General features: G+C 49.3%; 6 protein-coding genes across 6 annotated transcripts; 4 read left to right on the forward strand and 2 right to left on the reverse strand.

Annotated features, from left to right (window-relative positions):
• Positions 1 to 1,313: 1,313 nt before the first annotated feature.
• Positions 1,314 to 2,192, forward strand: K441DRAFT_651857 (uncharacterized protein). Its single transcript, XM_067647268.1, has 2 exons — positions 1,314 to 2,043; positions 2,112 to 2,192. Exons 1-2 carry the CDS (start codon positions 1,566 to 1,568, stop codon positions 2,135 to 2,137), a joined length of 504 nt encoding a protein of 167 aa, XP_067509192.1. The 5' UTR covers positions 1,314 to 1,565; the 3' UTR covers positions 2,138 to 2,192.
• Positions 2,193 to 2,255: 63 nt separating this feature from the next.
• K441DRAFT_461498 (uncharacterized protein) lies at positions 2,256 to 2,441 on the forward strand (the record flags this gene model as incomplete). The annotated part of the gene is made up of 1 exon (XM_067641779.1): positions 2,256 to 2,441. A coding segment is annotated over one exon (186 nt), but the record flags the coding sequence as incomplete, so codon positions are not given.
• Positions 2,442 to 4,348: 1,907 nt separating this feature from the next.
• Positions 4,349 to 6,754, forward strand: K441DRAFT_673231 (uncharacterized protein; the record flags this gene model as incomplete). The annotated part of the gene is made up of 5 exons (XM_067650633.1): positions 4,349 to 5,249; positions 5,348 to 5,429; positions 5,482 to 5,800; positions 5,862 to 5,995; positions 6,196 to 6,754. 5 exons carry the CDS (start codon positions 4,349 to 4,351, stop codon positions 6,752 to 6,754), a joined length of 1,995 nt encoding a protein of 664 aa, XP_067509194.1.
• Positions 6,755 to 8,175: 1,421 nt separating this feature from the next.
• On the forward strand, positions 8,176 to 10,758 carry K441DRAFT_157980 (thiamine diphosphate-binding protein). Its single transcript, XM_067640236.1, has 7 exons — positions 8,176 to 8,412; positions 8,476 to 8,641; positions 8,743 to 9,036; positions 9,094 to 9,415; positions 9,477 to 10,024; positions 10,104 to 10,263; positions 10,343 to 10,758. Coding segments are annotated over exons 1-7 (1,773 nt in total). The 5' UTR covers positions 8,176 to 8,410; the 3' UTR covers positions 10,624 to 10,758.
• Positions 10,759 to 11,592: 834 nt separating this feature from the next.
• Positions 11,593 to 13,308, reverse strand: K441DRAFT_158163 (uncharacterized protein). Its single transcript, XM_067640237.1, has 6 exons — positions 12,945 to 13,308; positions 12,790 to 12,886; positions 12,505 to 12,732; positions 12,298 to 12,446; positions 12,138 to 12,245; positions 11,593 to 12,079 (listed from the first exon to the last, which is right to left on the reverse strand). Exons 1-6 carry the CDS (start codon positions 12,993 to 12,995, stop codon positions 11,699 to 11,701), a joined length of 1,014 nt encoding a protein of 337 aa, XP_067509196.1. The 5' UTR covers positions 12,996 to 13,308; the 3' UTR covers positions 11,593 to 11,698.
• Positions 12,538 to 18,531, reverse strand: K441DRAFT_651865 (P-loop containing nucleoside triphosphate hydrolase protein). Its single transcript, XM_067647269.1, has 20 exons — positions 17,678 to 18,531; positions 17,417 to 17,617; positions 17,327 to 17,352; positions 17,062 to 17,266; positions 16,776 to 17,008; positions 16,476 to 16,714; positions 15,906 to 16,393; positions 15,774 to 15,848; positions 15,511 to 15,720; positions 15,377 to 15,448; positions 15,025 to 15,326; positions 14,947 to 14,967; positions 14,745 to 14,885; positions 14,588 to 14,689; positions 14,314 to 14,530; positions 14,093 to 14,261; positions 13,483 to 14,032; positions 12,945 to 13,434; positions 12,790 to 12,886; positions 12,538 to 12,732 (listed from the first exon to the last, which is right to left on the reverse strand). The coding sequence occupies exons 1-18, from the start codon at positions 18,372 to 18,374 to the stop codon at positions 12,982 to 12,984; spliced, it is 4,401 nt and encodes a 1,466-aa protein (XP_067509197.1). The 5' UTR covers positions 18,375 to 18,531; the 3' UTR covers positions 12,538 to 12,732; positions 12,790 to 12,886; positions 12,945 to 12,981.
• Between the last annotated feature and the right edge of the window lie 1,505 nt (positions 18,532 to 20,036).

Consider the following 20,036-nt stretch of genomic DNA (forward strand, 5'->3'; position numbering starts at 1 on the left):
AGCACTGTTGACCGCAGCAACTCTATCGTGGTCGACGTAGCAGCCCGTTCAAAGAAAGCCGGGTTACTAAGTACAGCTTGTACGAGCTCCGGCTTCTCCCCTGCGTGAACTCGTAACAAACACCTAATTTCGCTTTCTTGCGCACTAGAGAATTTCAAGTTTAACTCTTATAATTAAGCTTAAAAGTTAGAGACTTTACCTTTCTTGTAAGTGCACATACTTTGCTTGTGAGTGCACAACCTTTTTTATAAGTGCACAGTATCTACGCTTGATAGTGCACTTGACTAATTATTAGCCAAATTGGGTGTGTGTTGTGCGCGCACACTGAGGGAGAAGCCGGAGCTTGTACAAGCTGTACAACGGCGCGGAACCTGATGGAAAAGGCAGATGGAACAGTAACCGTTTCTCGCAAGCAGCACCCAGCAGCACCCAGCAGCACTATGAGGTGGCGATTCATACTCCTCTAAATAGCGCAGATCTCTCAATGCAGCAAGACAGTTTAGGATAAGCCAAGAGGCAAGATATCGAAACAAAATATGTCAGCCAAGTCTACGCAGCTGCAAATGTTCGCACGCCTGGCCTTCTCGAGTACCTTGCGCCAATACTTCAGGGCTCTTAGCGAAAACGTCCGTGCAGTTACACTAATACGTGGCCTTTTTCTTGGGGTTGAAACTCAAGCTGTTATATAACTGAAGGTTACAGTGCAGCGGCTGCGAATATTACCCCCATAACTTTACAAATGGTGAAAATGAACGCACGGACATGCCGGGCGCAAGACCCTGAAATTACTGGCACAATTTCAATCTGAAGCATCTGAAGCATCTGATACAGATTGTACTAAGTTAATAAATGGGAGCCTGTAAGGTATGATAATATAATGTAAGTGAATAAGAGAGAGGCTGGGTGGCCCAGCGTATGCATATCCAGCTCCATCGTTAAACGATGCCCAATCTTTGTTGGGAGAACCATTGTGTGGAGATAGGAGTGCTGGGGGGCGAGCTCGATCGGAATGAGGAGGCACTCTGCGACGAAATTCAATGGTACAGAGGCAGGTGTAGATGTTATCAGGAAAATAGTGGGTACTAACTCCGCCCCTTGATGTTCCGTGGGGAGTAAAACGCCGAACCTCTGTTCCACTCCACATTTAACCCTGGCTTCGATCGTTTTCCGCGGCGTTCTGAATTTTAGCGTCCGATACTAGTGGACTCCTCGGAGGCTGTATTGGCTTGCCTACGGCCCGTGAGGAGTCGGGAATAGGAAGCAGGAAGACATATGGCTTTGAATCCTTCTTCCAATAGGTCAAGAAAACGTCCCTGTAATCTATAGAAGGACGATACACCAATGTCCCAGTTGCATATTATTTCCGACCTCCATCATGATTCCCAACTTCAAGGCGCAAACATTTATGGCTCCTCATTTCAAGACGCTATAGCACTGATCTAAACAAATTCATATCATTTACACGAGAGAAAATTATACTGGCTGCAGTACATTCGTACAGTCAATTTGTTCCTTATTAATTTTAATAGCGCGCTTCTGTATTCATCAGGAGTATACTTCGCAAGATGACAACATTCCAACCCAGTCACTATGAAGATTTCGAATTCGATCCAGACGCAGACGCTGAGATGTCCACATCGGATGCCATCGATAGACGTTCAGAAGGATACTCGAACAACCAAGACTCTTTTCACGGATTTATGGCATATATTCCGGGTACCTCAGGTCTGAGTGACCGAATCACTCTTGATGGACTAATCGAAGCATCAAGGCCTGGAGGCTCACGCATAGATGCACCTCCAAGCCATATGATCGCCCAGAGCGCGGCTGTCATCGACGGCTTCGTGCCAAACCTCACGACATTCGCACTTACCACACTCCCTTCTGGTGAAAAAAAGAGGAGAGGTTCTCGAGAAAGCTACACGGAGAGTATAGATTCCTTCTCGGGAGGGCACATGTCACTTTCTTCGCAATCCAGTTTGTTTTCGAGACGTCAGCCGAAACGTGACTTGATGGACGCTACAGAAGGGGATTCGCCAGGCCCTAAGAGAGATTCAGACCAAATATTCACTGGACGAACAATGACCCGCCAAGATGAATTTATGTCTAACCTGACAACATACAAACTTGGAGTTGAGGATGAAGCCCAAAGACGGCCGACTCGAAAGAGAAGCTATGACGAAACTTCGCAACAGCTCGAAGCTGGAGATGTACCAGCAAGACACAAGATTAAGAAATCGGAATTGGGTGGTCCAGATTCTAAGCGGGCGAAATACCTAGAGAAGAACCGACTTGCAGCAAGTAAATGCAGGAACAAACAGAAAAAGCGGGTAGAAGAACTAATGGGAACTGCTAAGGAGGCTGAATCAAAGAACAAGGTGTTGAAAGCGGAGATTGCCTCTCTGAAGGCCGACATGTTGTCGCTGATAGAGGACATAGCGAAGCATAGTTCGTGTCAAGATGAGAGGCTGCGCCGCTATGTTGAGCGCGAAGCTGATCGACTGGTTGGTTACAGGAAGGCTGGTTGCGAGTACAAAGCCGGTGCTGCATACGAAGGTGCAGGGCCAGCGCCTAATATGCATGCAAAGGGAGTGCGACACGTTGGAGAGCAAGAAGAGATTGACGAGTCAGGAGAACGGGATTAGATGTGGGCTGATGCCCGATGCAATGCAGCCAACCAGCCCGAAGGATGACGATCAAGATGGTCGGTCGCAGCCGTTCGAGGGTCTCGGGGTCTGGGTGTCTCCTGCGAAGACGATATTTGCCCCACACTATGCTAGCCATGGACTAGTTGGGAATGGTAGTTAGTAGAGAGCACTGCGGAGCGAGACGTTGAAGCAGGGCGAAGTTGTCAAGCCACGCAGCGCACATGTACTTTAATAAGGTCGAAGTCTCGGAGCAGCTTGAGCAGCTTCAGCAGCTCTCGGATTCCGCTTGGAAGTCGTGCAGTTTTCAAATGGCCCTGGGGCGAGCTCTGGAACAGAGCCAACCGACGAAGGTAGGCAAGGATTTGTGAGTCTCATGGGCAGTGGAGATGAGCGTAGGCAATATGACGGCGCTTTTGGAATGGCGAGACAGTGTTGATCGTTTTTGTTGAATTTCACCCATTTAGCGAGGCTGGCGCGTTGGAGGTTACATGCCGCCAGGGTTGGGTTACGTACATCTGGTGTTTTTGATGGAAGAATCTCCGGACCTCTGTCCAGGTCTGCAAGCCCAAAAGCAAGCACCAAACAGTAAGAACAGCCGCAAGAGTGCACGACATCTAGTAGGACTCAAATGAGAGAGCCTGACAATAGCCACCATTACCTACCAGGCTATAGGATAGGTGGCTCTTAGCGATGCCATCACATGCGAGATCCAAGTGGCCGCTGGAGGAGTCTCTCGCCCTTGCTATCGATTTGCGATTTTGTCGGTTTGGCGATTTGTGGGTTTGGTGATTTGGCGTTCTGGCGGCTTGACGACACAGGTACGCACCATGGCCATCATTGTCAATCATGCACGCGGCGTCGCTCGAACAGGCCGATGGTGTTATTTGATGGCATCAAATCCCGTATAATTAGTCGAACCCAGCGAAACCACGGTCTCCAGACCCTTAGACCCTGTATTTCCCGTTGACCGTAGCCTTATGGCTTGGGATTGCTGCGTCTGCCCCTGCTCCTGCACCTCGCCTAAAGCGTGTGCATATCCCCCCGCAAGTGGCAATTGCACTGTAGCACTGGCTTGACTGGTTGGCTAGGTAGGCAAAGCGGGGCCAAAGAGAGGCATTAAGAGGTCTGATGGTCTGACGGGTCTCCTCGGTCTGGCTGCCGGGGGCCTTTGGGCTATCCATCGTCCTCGCCCAGCTACTTTATCCTCAGCGAAGAACACACCTCACAGCTGGCCTGCACTCAACGGAATCAGGATAAAAAACAGGATGATAGGTCCGCCCTCCAAGCAGCCGTGGAGACTCCCTTCGCAGTTTCGCTCTCTCCGCAGCTTTTCCTTTGTCCTGTCGTGCGACTCGCGCCGCATCCGAAGCCTCGCAGGTGTTCTCCCCGGTGCAAATGCTGGCTCTGAAGCGTGGTTGGAGAACCAGAGACTCGGTTCCATCGTCAGAGGCTCCAGACTGCCACCGTTGATTGTCGTCCTGCATTAGAACGCCCGCACGTGCACCTTGGTCTCCAACGTTAACATGCTCGTTAGTCCCGGCAGAGTGGTAGTCATCATATTCCCGCCGTCATCGTGAAGAGTGCAGCAGAAACATCACCCCGCATCCCTACTATCTCTGTTTAACCAACTTGCTAATTCTCAATACCCTACATGCCTATGCCACGCTCCCTTAGCTGTTGATCCTTTCCTCACGTCCGATATGTCAATGGATTCGAAGAGGACTCCCATATCTGCAAAACCTTTGCAGACCTGCGATGTTTGCAAGCTAAGACACCAAAAGTGCAGTGGTGAGCGTCCTAGGTGTTCGCATTGTGAACTGCGCAATCTACAATGCGTTTACTCCAATGTCCCAGCACACAAAGTGGATCGTTCGGTCATTCGTCGAAGCAGTTCCATACGACCAGGCCGAAACGCAACTCGCCGTGTGTTCAATTCCCCTCCTGCCTCAGTAAGTGAGGCTGCAGTGGCCTCGGACTCCTCGTCAACCGGAAGGGAAGAAACTCCAAGCCAGGGAACTCCGGATGTTCACAAGAATCAGCTGCCAGCTAAAACCCAAGCTCCTCGGTCTGCGGCTACAGCGAGTCTTCAATACTTTGTCGGAGCTATAAGACTAATTCTTCTGGGAGATGGTGGGGAAAATGCCTCTAGGCCGCAGTCTTCCGCCAAAATGGATGACCCTTATCCAAGCTCCGTATGGAAAGGCCCTGATGTGCGGCCTTCCAAACTCATTGAGCGTGACGAACTCCCACCGAAAGAGTACTCTCAGGCTCTTCTCAATGCGTTCCTCGATGGACCTAACAAATTCATATATGTCTGTGATCCGTTCGAAAGCCAAAGGCAGTTAGATTTGTTGTACGATTTCAACATACCAATGCGCGAAGACTTGCTCGCTTTGATATATCTACAACTATCTCTGGGTGCGCAATTTACCGATGATATGACCGAACTTACCTGTTCTGCTTGGTATGAGAGTGGGCGTAGCAAGATGGAAGTCGCGCTTGAAAGAGATCAGGAGTGCTGGCTATGGGTTGCACAGGCTATGCTTTTAACCTGCCTTTATTCTGTCGTTGCCAAGCCTTCCATGTGCTGGATAGCTCTTGGTATGTCAAATCGTCTCAAAGAGGGTTCCCCAGATGCTGAAGCGCCCAATCTTTAGGCTCTGCAATCCGCATAGCTCAGACGTACCAAATTGATCTAGATTATGAGTGCTCATGTTGTACATCGCGAGAAGACCACGCCCACTGGAGACAAGTTTGGCTGAGCATGATAATTCTAGATGCGTGAGTCTTTGGTCGCTACCCCGTGACATGCTCACTAACTTGATTACTCCAGTTGGTACTCTGCTGCCCTTGGACGACTACCACAAATATCTGAGAACACAACACAGGATCCATTCCTCCGTAACACCAAACTCAATCCCGGTCTACTCCCACAACTTGTTCAAACCAACCTTGCTAGACTTGCGGTCATTGTTGGCAAAATCGTTCGAGACATCCATGGTTCCAAGAATGTCGAGCTTAGTACATACGATCGTTATATCCAAGAGCTAGAGAACTGGATATCAGCTTTGCCACCTTCATTGAAACTCCATACAGATCATCCGAGCATTAGTGATTACACTCAAATCTCTGTTGGAGACCGATCGGCAAGAGTAGGTTTCATTAGAGCTATTCCAGGATCCCTCTAATAGAATACTAACCTCTAGTCACTAGTTTCACCTCGAAATTGTTTACCTAGGTACGATGATGCTGCTGACGAGGCCTCTGCTTTTGCATTCTGCTGCCCTGGAGAAACAGCAGCCGGGACGGCTACTCCCTCTTAACATTAGGAATTACGCACAGACCTGGTAAGTGCCATGCTATATAACTTCTGATATGTCCTGGCACAGATCACTTATGCTATTCAGCGTTGACACCGCCATTCAAGTCGGTCATTCATGTTCGACCATGTTGGCCCGCGGGCTTTTGGTGAAACGAGCTTGGCTTATTATGTTAGTCAACATTATGCCTCCTAATTTAGAGCCAGCCACGACTGACTCATGGAAAGCTTTTTTAACTTCAATGCATCGTTAAACCTAATAGTCAGCCTCTCCAGGCGAGGAACTACCCCTGGATATAGTGTCACCGCAGCCCAGGAACACACACGTCGAAGTTCAGAAGAGTCTGCCTTGAATCTGTGCATGGGTGTATTATCTTATTGTGCCAAACAAGATCGCCTTGCACAGCAGTATCTGCGAATTACGAATGATTTCCGATCCATTCTCGTAGCTCCTCATTCGGCATCTTCCACGCCATCAGTCTCAAGTCCTGAAGGTTTCGCTCCTCCAGTTCAATATCCAGAATTCGCTCCTTTGGGGCCTGCAGAAAGCTTTTCTGGCCAATCAACGTCTGGTCGAATTTTTTCAGAATCCTCGAGTGGTATCGATGTCGCTCAATATTTAAACGGCCCCTTTCAATCAATACACGAGGACTTTGCTATATCGTTGAACTCGCCAGTTCCCAGCCTAGCAGGACTTCATCCTGACACTATTAGCGCACTCAGCGATTTGAAAGATAACCATGACATATCCGACTGGTTTATCAACCCTCAGAGTGTTTTCTCCTAGCTGTACAATGTCGAGCCAAATGCCTAGACAGCTTCCGCATGTCCGCGAGACCTCAATATCCTCCAGAGTCGTCAGAGTTATTTAGAGGGCCAGGTGATGATTTATGCACAAAGCGCCAACAATAGCAAGTTCGGTTATGATTTCGTGAAGACCCAGCGGCCAGAGTTCCCTGTATAATCATCTTGAATCAATATAACGTACCTACAAGATTTGGTCTCCCAAGCCCAATTTGTGAACCCTGTGCTTCATCATGTTGTATCTTTAGCACCTAAATGGACAGCGCGTCACGTTGAGCCTCTAAAGGGTCTCTTAATCATCGCTCATCGATTTTATGGCTAAATTGCGAGAATATCCGCGGTTAAGCCCCTTAACTCGACGCACTCAGATTTGTTCCCTTTAATTTCATGCCTTTGTTCCCTACACCGAAGAGCTACTGTCGTTGGAAGCTAATCTCAGATGGTGTTTGGAACTCACTTCCGTTTGGGGCTAGGAGGGCTAGCGACTAGCTGCTATTCACGTACCTAGACAGCTCGCGTTAAATTTTGTAACCTTGTCTGGGAAGCTTGATTGGGGAGCTCGAATCAGAAGAATTTGGTGAGATTAAAACCGATTATATAGTTTCTTTCGTTGAATGCTTCATGTCTATAGCTTGGTGTATAATCGAGGAGTGATCTTGATTGCCCCCAAAAAAATGGGAGCGCTTCTATACCGCCAGCGCGTTGAAGGGGTTTCACCGTTAATAAGCCGTCCCTTGGGATACCTAGGAATATACCTGGCCAATATGCTCTTGGGTTTACCTGGCTTTTACGGAGCAACTTTTCAATATGAGCCGGCCACGCGACTTCAGCCCACATGAGGCAGGGAGGTATGCGAGATTCTTTTTAGGGAGAAAAGATTTCTAAATCCCCCACAAGTCTACTTTTAACAGAGCTGTTCTGCCTAATACCGGTATACAACTCGTTCCGGATTATTTCTGCCTTATTCTAAAACAAATTGTCTTTAAAAGGAACACAGTTATATATTATTTTAAAAGGTTATACTCGAAAATAAATAATATTTTAAACAATATTTTAATATAAGTATTTAATTAGCTATAATTTAGAGGCTTTTTATGGCTTTAATTTTATAGGGCCTTAGCTTAGGGGCTTTTAGTTTGACGTCGGATCGCTATACCAGATTGGGGCATTGGTGGTGGTGGCTTGCTACGCCTTCCGTTTTAGCTTTTCCGCTGTAGCCGACGTCAAGCAGCTGAAACGGGATGTTGCTGCGGGCTCGGTGTTATCCGGTACAACGCTCAGCTGCACCCCGGCTCGTGCGCTGTTACACACCGAGCACCGCGGAAGTATTCCGCTCATCTTATTTTTTATGCCGAAGCTGGCCGCTCCGAAGCCGGGCATCTGACGCGGGAGTGGCGCCGGGAACGTTTGCCGACTTGATGCAGACCGAGCTAACGGGAGCGCCACGAATGATCCACGGCAGCGGGGGTGTGTGGGGTCGAGCAAACGTGAGGGGCAAGCAAAGAGAACGAGGGTGTGAAGCTACAAGACCTCGTGTTTCACCGCGTCGGAAACTCACGTTTGCTGATACTTTCACTATACCCTTGGGTACCTTTCAACTTTCATCACTTCCTGAACCACAATCCCGAAAAGCACCAGAATGTACGTTCGCTCTGCAACCTTCTCGTTGGACAACTCGGGTCTCCAGGCTTAACGCGAGCATAGGGTTTACACCGCTTCCTTCGCCTTCTTGGAGGCCATATGGGAAGCCGGAGTCACGCACTGCTTCGTAAACCTAGGTTCCGACCATCCAAGTATCATTGAAGCCATAGTGAAGGGACAAAATGAGAAAAAGGGCCGGTTCCCCAAGATCGTTACATGTCCAAACGAGGTAAGTGACTCTCGGTAACCACATCCACTTTGATATATACATCTCGCATCTGGCTAGCTCCAATTCTTAGTAATGGAAACTAAATACTGAATCCTAAGTAGATGGTCGCTCTATCCATGGCAGATGGCTACGCGCGTCTCACCAATAAACCCCAATGTGTGATTGTACATGTTGACGTCGGAACACAAGGCCTCGGAGCCGCAGTACACAATGCCTCCTGTGGTCGTGCCCCGGTTCTCATCTTCGCTGGCCTATCTCCATTTACAATTGAAGGAGAAATGCGGGGGAGCAGGACCGAATATATTCATTGGATACAGGATGTGCCGGACCAAAAGCAAATTGTATCTCAGTATTGCAGATACACTGGAGAAATAAAAACGGGGAAGAATGTCAAGGTATGTTCACGGCTGCACAGACTTTGCAAGGCTTAAAATTAATTCTGCGATGTCCAGCAAATGGTCAACCGCGCTCTCTCATTTGCAATGAGCGAGCCCAAAGGTCCGGTATACTTATATGGTGCGCGGGAAGCTATGGAGGAAGATCTAGAGCCGTACTCTTTGGAGCAGACATACTGGCACCCAGTGGAACCTTCAGCGCTGTCCCAAGACGCCGTCAAGGCCATAGCGGAAGCGTTAACTGAAGCACAGGAACCACTTCTTATTACTGGCTATAGCGGACGCAATCACGCTACGGTGGGTGAACTTGTGAAGTTGGCAGATACGGTCAGGGGACTGCGCATTCTAGATACTGGAGGCAGTGACATGTGCTTCCCAGGTATAGATGACAATCTTCGCTCCAATCTGCCATAATTTGCCCTGACATAAAATTCTTAAAGCAAACCACCCGGCCTGGCTCGGGCTCCGCTATGGTGTCGATCCAAGCATAAAGACCGCTGATGTTATCGTTGTTCTCGACTGCGACGTTCCCTGGATAAATACGCAATGCCATCCGAAAGCTGGCGCAAAAATCTTCCATATTGATGTTGACCCCTTAAAACAGCAGATGCCAATCTTCTACATCAAAGCACTCCGCCGGTTCCGCGCAGACAGCTACACAGCGATCAGCCAAATCTACTCGTACATCAATTTCTCAGACCTCAAACAAAAGGTCAGCACTGCCGAGTATTCCGATCGGTGGGACAAGTTGCAGAGACTGCACAAGGAGAAGCTCGATACGATAACAAGTGAAGTTAAGATAAGTGAAAACGGGAATTTTGCAACCTCCTACCTGGCCCACCAGATAAGAAAAGCTTGCCCGGAAGATACAATTTGGGTGGTTGAGGCAGTCACACAGACGGTACTCGTAGCAGATCAGTTGCAAGCTAATCTTCCTGGTTCTTGGCTGAATTGTGGCGGCGGTGGATTGGGCTGGAGCGGTGGTGCTGTGAGCCTTAGCCCCCGCTTTGCTTATTTTCGTATACCTTCCCTAAAGCCTAGAGCACAACCATTGACTTCTCTGGTAGGCTCTAGGGGTTAAGCTCGCCACTGACGACCAAGGCAAGAAAAAATTCGTCTGCCAAATTGTCGGCGATGGCACATTCCTCTTCTCCGTTCCTGGCAGCGTTTACTGGATTGCGCAGCGATATAACATCCCGATCCTGACGATCGTGTTGAACAATAAGGGTGAGCTTTCCTACGGGTCTTCCTGGTCTTTCTACTTTCACTGTCCATTTTTTACAAGCCTGTCTGAGACTGCCCATAGGCTGGAACGCTCCACGTAAATCTCTTCTCCTCGTGCATCCTAATGGCGCCGGTTCTAAAGTTTCCAACGAGGAGCTCAACATCTCTTTGGCGCCAACTCCAGATTACTCAGGCATTGCTAAGGCGGCTTCGGGCGGTGAACTTTGGGCTGCACATGCGAGCACGGCCAAAGAGCTGGAGAAGCTATTGCCTGAGGCTGTTGCAGCGGTTATGGGAGGTAAGAGCGCAGTCTTGGATGCACATTTGGAAGGGCCAGAGGGGAAGTACAAAGGGGGAGCTTAAGCAAGCTCCTTGGCAAAGGGTCTGAGCTTGTTGAGATTATATATTGCAATACGCAATATGAGGCTTCGCAATAAATACGATACGCAATATACTCAAAAAGTCGCCATATCGCATATTTCATATTGTTTACAAACCTAGCGAAGGCCTTTTTATTGCATTATTCATCATTCGTTCGGTCGAAGCGTTTCCAAGTGCGCTATCATCGCTCGCCCGACAGGAGGGCCTGGCCTTGAAGCCCAGCGAATCCGCCACAGGCAATAACATTACGTTTAAAAGCAGCCTTCACAAATTCTATCAACGACTCCCCGTCCGCTCCTCATCTCATCCTCAGCCTTTTCGACAGCACTTTCAACATCCCTCAACATCTTTCGTAACTCAGCCAGGCTTCCTCTTTCAATCTGTCCTGCGAGATGTTCTCTCGACATTTTTTCCGCTGCATCCCCCAGCATGCCATCAACATGACGGAGTCGTTCCAGGACATCATCCAACGAGTCAAACCGATTAGTAGGCACTCTGGCGTCGTCAGCGCAAGCAATTGTTCGCTTCCGTAGCCCGCATAGCGTGTCTTGCGCAGTGGCTAGTTTTAGGTAGAGGCTAACACCTTGTGAGACGAGAATAGCCCGCGTGGCAACCGTGGCGCACTTCTGCGCACCGAGAGCAATGAAAAATGCCGCAGCTTGAGCCTCCGGCCTTTGCTTGAAGGTTCGGGTAGCCTGAAGTTTCGGGAAGCAGGATCGCCAGAACAGCTGGATTGTGGTTACCGCTTCTATCTCGCGCGTCGAATACTGGTCAGTGCTGCTGGCCGAAGTCTCAGGATGCCCTGCTAAGGGCTCCGTCGGACGCAGCGAATAGAAGAAATCCATTGAAACAGTTTCCACGCCGAGCTTTTTCAGGAGACCAGAGAAGACATGCGGCTGTCCCGTTCTGGTGATTACGATGAGGGAATTCTTGTCACCGTATATAGCGAATGAATGGGTCAGCTTTGCGTAGAGCTCTTCAACAGTATTGTGTCGAAGGTAATCAGCCCTAACATGACGGTATTCGAACGCCTTGCGAAGTGTTAGACGTTAGCCAATTAAATTAATTTGATCCGCCTTAGCTGGTAACAAACCTCTCTAGCTCTCATCCACGCATCCGCAAAGCCACGCACTGGGGTGTTAGTACTACCCAGGTTGATTATCGCAATCGCCAAAAGCTCTGCATTTCGCCGTTGCAGAATCCATGGCGAATATCTTCTACCGCCAAAGCAGAAACCGAAATCAGGATCATTATTAAACGCTTCATTCAACCGAGAGAGGATGCGACAGAAGCCAACCACAAGTTGGACAAGGCACTGTTGGTAAATATATCTCTTCCACTCGGGTAGTATCGCGGATGGATGCGCAGCTACCCACAAGAGATGCATGTCGGCCCAAGATTGAGGAACGACAAATGCCCTCGGACAAGTCAAGAAGATCTTTTATGAGTCATCAGTAAAGTACTCACTGAGAAAATTGGAGCTTAGGGCTGGATACCAGATATAATGTAAAAAATTCAAAAACTGCAGTCACAGCATGAAAGGACGTCAGATATCGAATTTCGGCGCGATCCAGACTAGTGAGGAAGGCCTCCAGATTGGATTGCTGCATGGTTTTTAGCACCAGAACAATCCTACTTGAGGGTCACTGGACATACAAAAGTTGGAGCGTTTTGAATGTTAATGTCTCCCTCGAGAAGTCTGAGCACCTGCACAACTTGCAGCTGTCGTTTCATAAATCCGCCGTCGGTGAGGCTGTATACCTTGTGCGACAAAGCCCGGAAAAGGCGCCTTTCCACATATAGCCCTACGAGCGTCAGCCACTCCACTGATCCTATATCGGTAGAGTACATTGGGAGGTATACCAAAGCTCTGCGAGAGTTGTATCTGCTCCAATAAGGAAGAAAGCTCGCTTCTCTGGTCCCATTCCTTACCCAGTCTGTGAAATAGCAGTCCCTCAAGACATGATGCGATGACCACAATTTGACTTCCGCAGAATAACTCTGTTTGTGCATTTATTAAGACTGAGGTGTCCTGCTCAAAGGAGGAAATGTATATTAACTCCCGAAGAAGCCGTTCCAGCCAATAACGTCCTATACGAGGAAGACGTTAGATACAGGCTAGTGAAGTGACAAGTATTGATTACTTACTGGTCCTCAGGAAGCTTTCCTGAAATTGCTCCGTCATGATACGGCGATAGTACAGAACAGTCAAATCGCAGAAGACAAGGTTCACCCGTAGCAAGTCCTAAGGACGACGTTAGACAATCCCTGAGATCAACAGGTCTCTCATAGAAGTCTGATACCTTGATCACTCGTGAGCAATCAGATGAATGGGGCAATTTATGCAACTTCATGCATTCTCCCTGCTGCGTTTTTGGGCAATAGCCTGTGCGGAATTAGCTTTCCCAACAATACATGACCGTTTGGTGTCCGACCTTTTGTCAGAAACTGCGCACATCGCAGAGGCCACTCCATTTTCCACAACTCCCTTGCCTTCTTATCTAGCATTAATATCGCCGACGCCATTTTATCAAGCAGCCAGGTCTTCGCCAATTGTGGGTAATCTCCGTCGATGATATCCGTTGAGATTTCACGAAGAGGAGACCAGGGAAGTAAGACATATGCTTTACCGTCCATATTGAACACCCCTGTGAGAAGTAGTACAACGGACCAGGCATCGCTCTCGGCCCGGACGAAAAGGTCTTTGACCGTATTGATGGCCTTTTCAACTATCTCGAAGGGAAGCTCGGCCAAACTTGGCGACTGGGTAATTCGCATAGGGGTGAGAGTTACCTTGAGACATTAGGGTGATATTGAAGAGTAGGGATTATACTGACTCACGTAGAGGCATAGGAATTTCTTTATTGGAGTGTCTTCCGTATCTCCAAGTTGCTTGTACGTTTCAGCGCCTTGCAGGCGGTGGATAAGCTGGTAACCAACATCCCATTCCTCACATCTCTTCAACTGCTTGGGTGTAAGAGAGCAATTCCCCTGATAAGTGAGTTTGGCGGTGGCACCAGGAGGTTGTTCAGATGCGCAAATAAGACGACCTGCCCAAGCATAATCTAGCACTTTCCGAACGTAATCTTCAGGGATTTTAGGGACAGACCGTAGGGAGCCATCACCTGTTAGGACATTTAGCGCCCTCTCCATCTCTCCCATTCTGACCAGCAAGTAAAAGAGATCATTGTACATCCCCCGATCCGCGTAGAATCCCGCGAGCTGCTCATGCATCTCGTACTCGATAAAGAATGCCTCCTGTTCTACATGTGACCCGAGTATTTTCACCGCAAGCTCGCGGGATGCTGGGGGGATTCTCCCTTGTTTGAGCAAGAGGTTGCAAAGGCGACTGTGACTCCGGTNACATGTGGGGTCGATACGTTCACGGTTGCTATATAATGCCCGCCTTAGAGTGCACCTCTCGAGGGATTGGGCAGAGGTGCAAACATACCTGCTGAGGTAGGATACCAGTTGGTCAAAGTGGTTCCCTTGACGCAGCGCAGCAGCGGCTTCGTCATATTTCTCGCTAAGGTGATAGAAGGTTGCGGCCCTGTCGAACAAGCCGGCCTCCGCGAATAAAGGTGCTGCTTTGCTGTATTTCTCTTGTTGGACCCATAGCTCTTGTTTATTCAGCTAGACTCTAATTTGGTAGAACGGCGTGGGTCACCTCACCTGCTGCCTCACTGAACTTCCCCATTCTCTCAAGATTCCTAACCGCATCACCCACTAGCTTCGCCTCCAAAAACAGTTCAACCGCAGTTTGGAGGTTATGTATAAAACCCTCAACATTATCAACAGCGTCACAGCGTCTCCCTTCCTCTTCCAGGATGTGAGCCTGCGCGATTCTCTCCCCCCGGTGGTCTTTGGCTTTGCGAAAACACATATGGGCCTGCATCTTTGTGAGGATATGACGTGCGACAGAAAGTGGGGCGGGCATTGTGCTAACATCGTTGAAATTTCGCTGCCGCATGAGCTGCTCCCCTCTTAAAGACCATCGCCTAGGGTCGATGGATGTACCAGGCCGTAGCGCCTTCAACTTGTCCGCGAACTTTACGAAGTTAGTCTGAGACTCGCGTACAATTCTGGTGGCTCACGATACTGACATTGGGATCGTGTGGTCTGGTCACTTCAACCAGTTCCGGGAGGTCTTGGGTGAGTAATTTTACGACTGGTGCGACTGCACTCTCTGAGCTCTCAATAATCGAGAGTTGGATGCGAGCTCTTGTAATGGCAACATAGAGATGCTAGTTGCAAATTACAATCGTCAGCGTTTTGTGACAGATGGTGGAAAGCAGATTTGTTTACCTTGAGGTCGGAACACATCGCCTAGATTCCCATTAGCCAATAGAAGAATTCACGACAAACGAACCATTTGGTGCCTACCGCATGCTTCTTCGCGTCAAACTCCCCTGCCGCGCCCTTTACCAACGCACCCAAACATCTCACACCCGCTGGGCATGGACACCCCGTAAAAAAGTCCCATAAAATTACATCATCAAACTCCATACCCTTGCTCTGAAGGATTGTTAACACCAGCGCCACATCCCCTATTTCGGCCTGCAGCCCTGCTTTCGCATCCTCATCACGCACCAGGATGACTTGCTCGGCTCCAAAGTCGGCGACTTGCTCAGAAAGCTTGACAAGGCCGACGTTCTTTGTGACAAGAACCTGGGAATTGCAGCCGACTTGATAGGTGTTAAAACGTGAGGAATTTTAGCCTAGAGTGATTGCTCACCGAAAAGAATAGGTTTCGGTCCGCAGAGCTGCCCGATCTCTGGTTCCAGCTTGTCCACCGTTTCTGGGAAACCTTCCATCTCAGAGGTTAATCTCGCAGCCGATAATAGGAGACTGAATAAGGGGAGGGATTACCATTCCACAACATGTCCATAACCAGCGATGCCAAAGTCAAGATACCTTGATGCGAGCGATAGTTCTTCGACAATGTAAATAGTGTGGGCCGCGCAAGTTGGGCTTGGTTTGCTGATGCGCCGGCGGCAGCGAAGTGCTCGTAGAAGAGCGCCTTAATGTCGGAGAAGCGGAAGGTGGAGTCTTGGGAGATGGATTGCGCGGTATCGCCAGCTGATGGATAGAAGTGAGCTCGGAGAAACGAATACGAAGAATGAAAGGCTCACCGAGGTGGAAACCGCGCCCATCTTTGATTATGCTCAAGAGCAATTCGATATCGAGACATCTTTGGTCTTGCACTTCTATCAGTTTGTCAGCAGTCAGAACAGCCTACTCTATCCCGCACCTCTGTCCCTAACCGTCGAAGTAAACCTCATCAAATACGGATCCCATATGTCGTCTCAGCATGTGATCTCCCCTCACTGCCCCGAGCACTCTCACCACACGATCCACATAATCTACATCCCCCCAACCAACCTTCAGCGCCTCATACGTCTCGAAAATGTCGTATACGCGCGCTCGCTCGCTCGCTTGTGCAAACGCCGGCGCCAATCGGCAGCTTCGCGTGAAGTACTCCTCACGACGCAGCGGTGCGAGAGAAGTCCGGGAGGAGGCAGAGCCTTTGATCACGCCCATGATCTCGGCGAAGACGAGCTCGATGGGGAAGCCCTTTGTGAGTCTGCTGGGGAATTTGGGCCAGTAGTCTAGCTGGAAGACGCGGAAGTCGACGATCTGGGGCTTTCGGCGGCGCTTTGCTCGTGTTCCTCTTTGGCTTGATCCAGTGGAGATATAGCAGCGTTCGGTGATGGTTTCTGTTGGGTTACTGAAATCTTTCCGGTCCATCACTCTGATGTGGTTGAGATCGGGCATTAGCTTTACCTAAGTTATGTAAAGCAGGGCCGGGCTTGGCTGGCAATGCAAAGACTTACCTCACCGTATTCTCTAAGATTCTCAGAAACTGATCAAACGTACAGATAAGGGGGAAATTTTCGTCACTCAGTGTAAACACCGTATCACCAGATAGATCCTCCTCCCCGGTATCTAGAAACGGTTCCTCATCCTCCGGAAGCTGCTCCAGATTTAGCGACTTAGAAGTCAACGTCTCAATCAGCTTCTTGGTATAAGCCCTCAGCTTATCCGACAGAAAACTCGATCGCGTGAGAAGCACCTAGACCCGTATTCCCCCCCGGTCAGAAGCTAGTCGTAAAGACTGCGTGAATGCAACCCACCTGCCTGACTGGTCTCTCACCCGCCACTGCCTTCCTGGCTACGTACTTTCCCACCAACCTGAACACCAAACACGATGTCTTTCCCGTGCCGCTGCGCCCCAGAATCAGACTGGCCGTCTTGAAATGCCGAATCACGCGGGCTTCGTCCTCGGAGAGATCAAAGGGAAACTCAGCCGTCACGTCGTTGGCCAGGACCGAGCGGATGACCGGCTCGGTGAGGGCGTAGAATTTGTCTGGTGACATGTCAGCGGGGGTCGAGGAAGAGGAAGAGGAGGATCGAGCGCACTGGACATCTCAATGATGTCTTTGTCCACAGCCCGAATATCCGGTTTCGGCTCCCGCAGGGCTGGCGCTATGGAATCGGGGGGCCCAGGGAACCGTGTGGGGATCAGTTTCTCGGCGACGGTGAGGGGGCGTTTGCGACATCGGTGGATGAGGTCAGTTGAGTAGTATTTCTGGAGGAGGACGACGCGATCGATGGCCTGTGAAATCTGGGGAGGGCTTAGGGCGGAGATAGCAAGGACAGGTTAGGGGAATAAAAGCGCACGAACCTCGGAGGAGGCACCGATTTCCCAGACTGTTGCGAAAGTCATGAATGTTAGAGTACCTTCATATTGATTTCCAACGGATTAAAGACCCACCTTTCACCACCTGCTGCTCCGCCTCCGTCTCCTCATCAAACCCTACATCCACTTGCCATAATATCGATAGCTTCTGCCCACACTTCGTCCACGAAAGCGGCACCTTCATGCGCTTCCTCTGTGCCTCGGAACCCGCAAGTTTCCGAGCCCAGCATCCGGACGCCAGGTCAATCAGTTCTGCTTTGACGGGGCTGAAGGCGCCTAATTAGACTGGTCAGTTATATGGCTCGTGGCCATGTAGCAAGGGAGGGGCATGGGAACCGGAGTGATTTAGATCCTGAATGCTCTTGAGCGCCTGCTTCGACAGGAGCACCTTCCAATTCCCCATTCGTTTACCCAGCACATCCAGTCCCAGTTTCCGCGCGGCCTCCGCATCCTCATCCCTCGTCGCTGAATTCGCAACTTCCGTCGGCCGGGACGACGCGCGATGGGCCGCTTCGTTACAAAGCCTGCACGGAAATGTCGCCACCGCAGCGGACAAAATCGCGATGGTTTCCTCGCTCTCCAGCCTTTCGATCGTATTTCGAAGCATTCGGCATGACGCCGGGACTGGCAAGTCGAATGTGCCTAGCAATTCCACTACGTCGTCCTTCAAATCTGGAAGACAGTCATTGGGTTTCTGCTGCCTTGCACGGTGAGTTTTCTTGTCGTCTTCGATAAGCTGAGTCATGCCAGCCAGCAGTGGCAAGTCGCTGTTAGACGATTGGTATTGGAATTTACCGGTTTGCTGTGCGTGCATGTGTTCTAGCTCCAGGAGAGAGCTCTTGAGACTCATCAAAGCGCTCCATCGCTGTATCTCTTCAGCAACGCCATGATCGCTTGTGCAGGAACTAGTCATCTCCATCACCCTCCTAGTCCACATCTCCAGCGTTGCAGCATCTCGAACAGTGTTTCTAGACGAGAGAGCCCAATCCTTTATGACCTCGCTGCAGGAGCGATCGGACGTCAGTCGTTCCATGAGGTTCCCGCAGTCCGCTATCACAGTCACGAGGTTTCCTAACGTTGGAGGATAGCATGGCAGTACTGCGCAGAGAGCGTGTACTATGAGTTTAAGCAATGTGGCTTCGTCGACGAGCTCGTATAGCGAGGGGATAAGTGACAAGAGCAACCTGACGATCTGCGCCGCTGTCTTGCCTGTTGTCAAGCGTCGGAAATGGAGGAGGTGGAAAAAATGAATTAGACGATCGCCGCGGCTGGTGATGTGGATGAGGATCCCACCTCTGATATTGTCGCTCACCAGAGCGGAGATTTGCTCAGGGTTCTCGGTGACGCTTTCAATAACATCGTCGTAGAGGGTGGAGGTGGGTTCTCCGTCACTAAGGAGAAGAGTAGAGAGACATGAGCGCTTGGACATGATTTCTGTAACTATTAGATTGGATACTGGATGAGTGCTTTTGTGAGGGGATTGCTATGACCAGAACCCAGCGGTGTTTTATCTATCCATTTCCATTGGATATATATCAATTTTTGTTAGTAAGCGGTTTTGCCTGTTCTCTTCTTGGCATCATGTAAACCACCAAACTAGCGACTCAATCACGTACTATTACACTTAATTCAACACGGATATGGTAGATCGACAGTTCCAATAGGTTAGCAAATAGTTGCAAGCTGCAATACTAGATTCACCAAGGGCTGAACGGGCATAGAGCCAAGACCCTTAGCAACTGTTAGGGATTTTCGGGGGAATTTTGAAGCCCCGCTGGAAGAAACACGGGCTATAGAGGACTGAATCAAAGCCATCTTTCTTGCATGTTATTCGTTGTTTCCTTCAGTGACTTGAGTATGTCATAACACGTGGACATGTCAGCAGAAGAGACAAGTGGAATATTGGAATGTTGAGACTCAGACTGGAGGCTTTAATGACAGCAGGAAGGATATGCCAAGGCTCGGCAAAGTACAGTCAAATATCTTTAATACGATACCGTTTGTTCGGTCGAACGTATCGTAAGACTAATGGTATTGTTATATTAAGAGTCACATATAGGTAAATAAGCAAGAAAAACGGGGATTTAATACCTAGCAAGGCTTAAGACATCTACCTCACAGGCTAAATAGGGCTCTTTCCTATACAAATTCTCTACTGGTTATACCGATATTGGTAATAGGTGCTTAACGATATTGTTAAGTTAGATTATCGTAATATTACATCAAAAAAGGTTTGATTAAATGGTGTAGATCGTAATGTAGAGGATATCGTTATATACCCCATATCGTATTAAGGGGGTTTGACTGTAGGTAACGTTAGTCACTGGGTTATGACGGACGACCTGGTTCTGACGGAAACCTGACCGCCTTTCTAATTAGGAAAAGCGGTTTCCTACTGCAAATCGGCATTTGGCAGTACTTTGGTGTTCTGTCATAATTAGGTCGTCCGTCATAACCCAGTGACTTACCGTTCGGCCGGAATATTTACCACAGCAAGCCCAGACGTGGGCGGATTTTCAATCGGCCCGTAAGCTGGCTAACCGCATTCGTGGTGCACCACCGGAATCACGTCTGAGGGACTTTTCCATCGTTTGTTAGGCAGCGCAACGCTTTTTATAAACTTCCTTATGTTCGCGGTCGAATTGCTCAACCATGACGGCCTAAAATACTACCAAAAGTTGATCGATTAGAGAGA

This window comes from Cenococcum geophilum, assembly GCF_001692895.1.
Source record: "Cenococcum geophilum 1.58 unplaced genomic scaffold K441scaffold_3, whole genome shotgun sequence".
Taxonomy (NCBI): Eukaryota; Fungi; Ascomycota; class Dothideomycetes; order Gloniales; family Gloniaceae; genus Cenococcum; species Cenococcum geophilum.

Coding starts and splice junctions, on each gene's coding strand:
- K441DRAFT_157980 (XM_067640236.1), top strand. Junction 8,642..8,742: donor TCGTTACATGTCCAAACGAG/GTAAGTGACTCT, acceptor AATCCTAAGTAG/ATGGTCGCTCTATCCATGGC. Junction 10,264..10,342: donor GATCGTGTTGAACAATAAGG/GTGAGCTTTCCT, acceptor GACTGCCCATAG/GCTGGAACGCTCCACGTAAA.
- K441DRAFT_651857 (XM_067647268.1), top strand. CDS start 1,566: ATGACAACATTCCAACCCAGTCACTATGAAGATTTCGAATTCGATCCA. Junction 2,044..2,111: donor AGAAGGGGATTCGCCAGGCC/CTAAGAGAGATT, acceptor TTTATGTCTAAC/CTGACAACATACAAACTTGG.
- K441DRAFT_158163 (XM_067640237.1), bottom strand. CDS start 12,995: ATGAAGTTGCATAAATTGCCCCATTCATCTGATTGCTCACGAGTGATC. Junction 12,887..12,944: donor ATTGCTCACGAGTGATCAAG/GTATCAGACTTC, acceptor CGTCGTCCTTAG/GACTTGCTACGGGTGAACCT. Junction 12,447..12,504: donor ACAACTCTCGCAGAGCTTTG/GTATACCTCCCA, acceptor TGACGCTCGTAG/GGCTATATGTGGAAAGGCGC.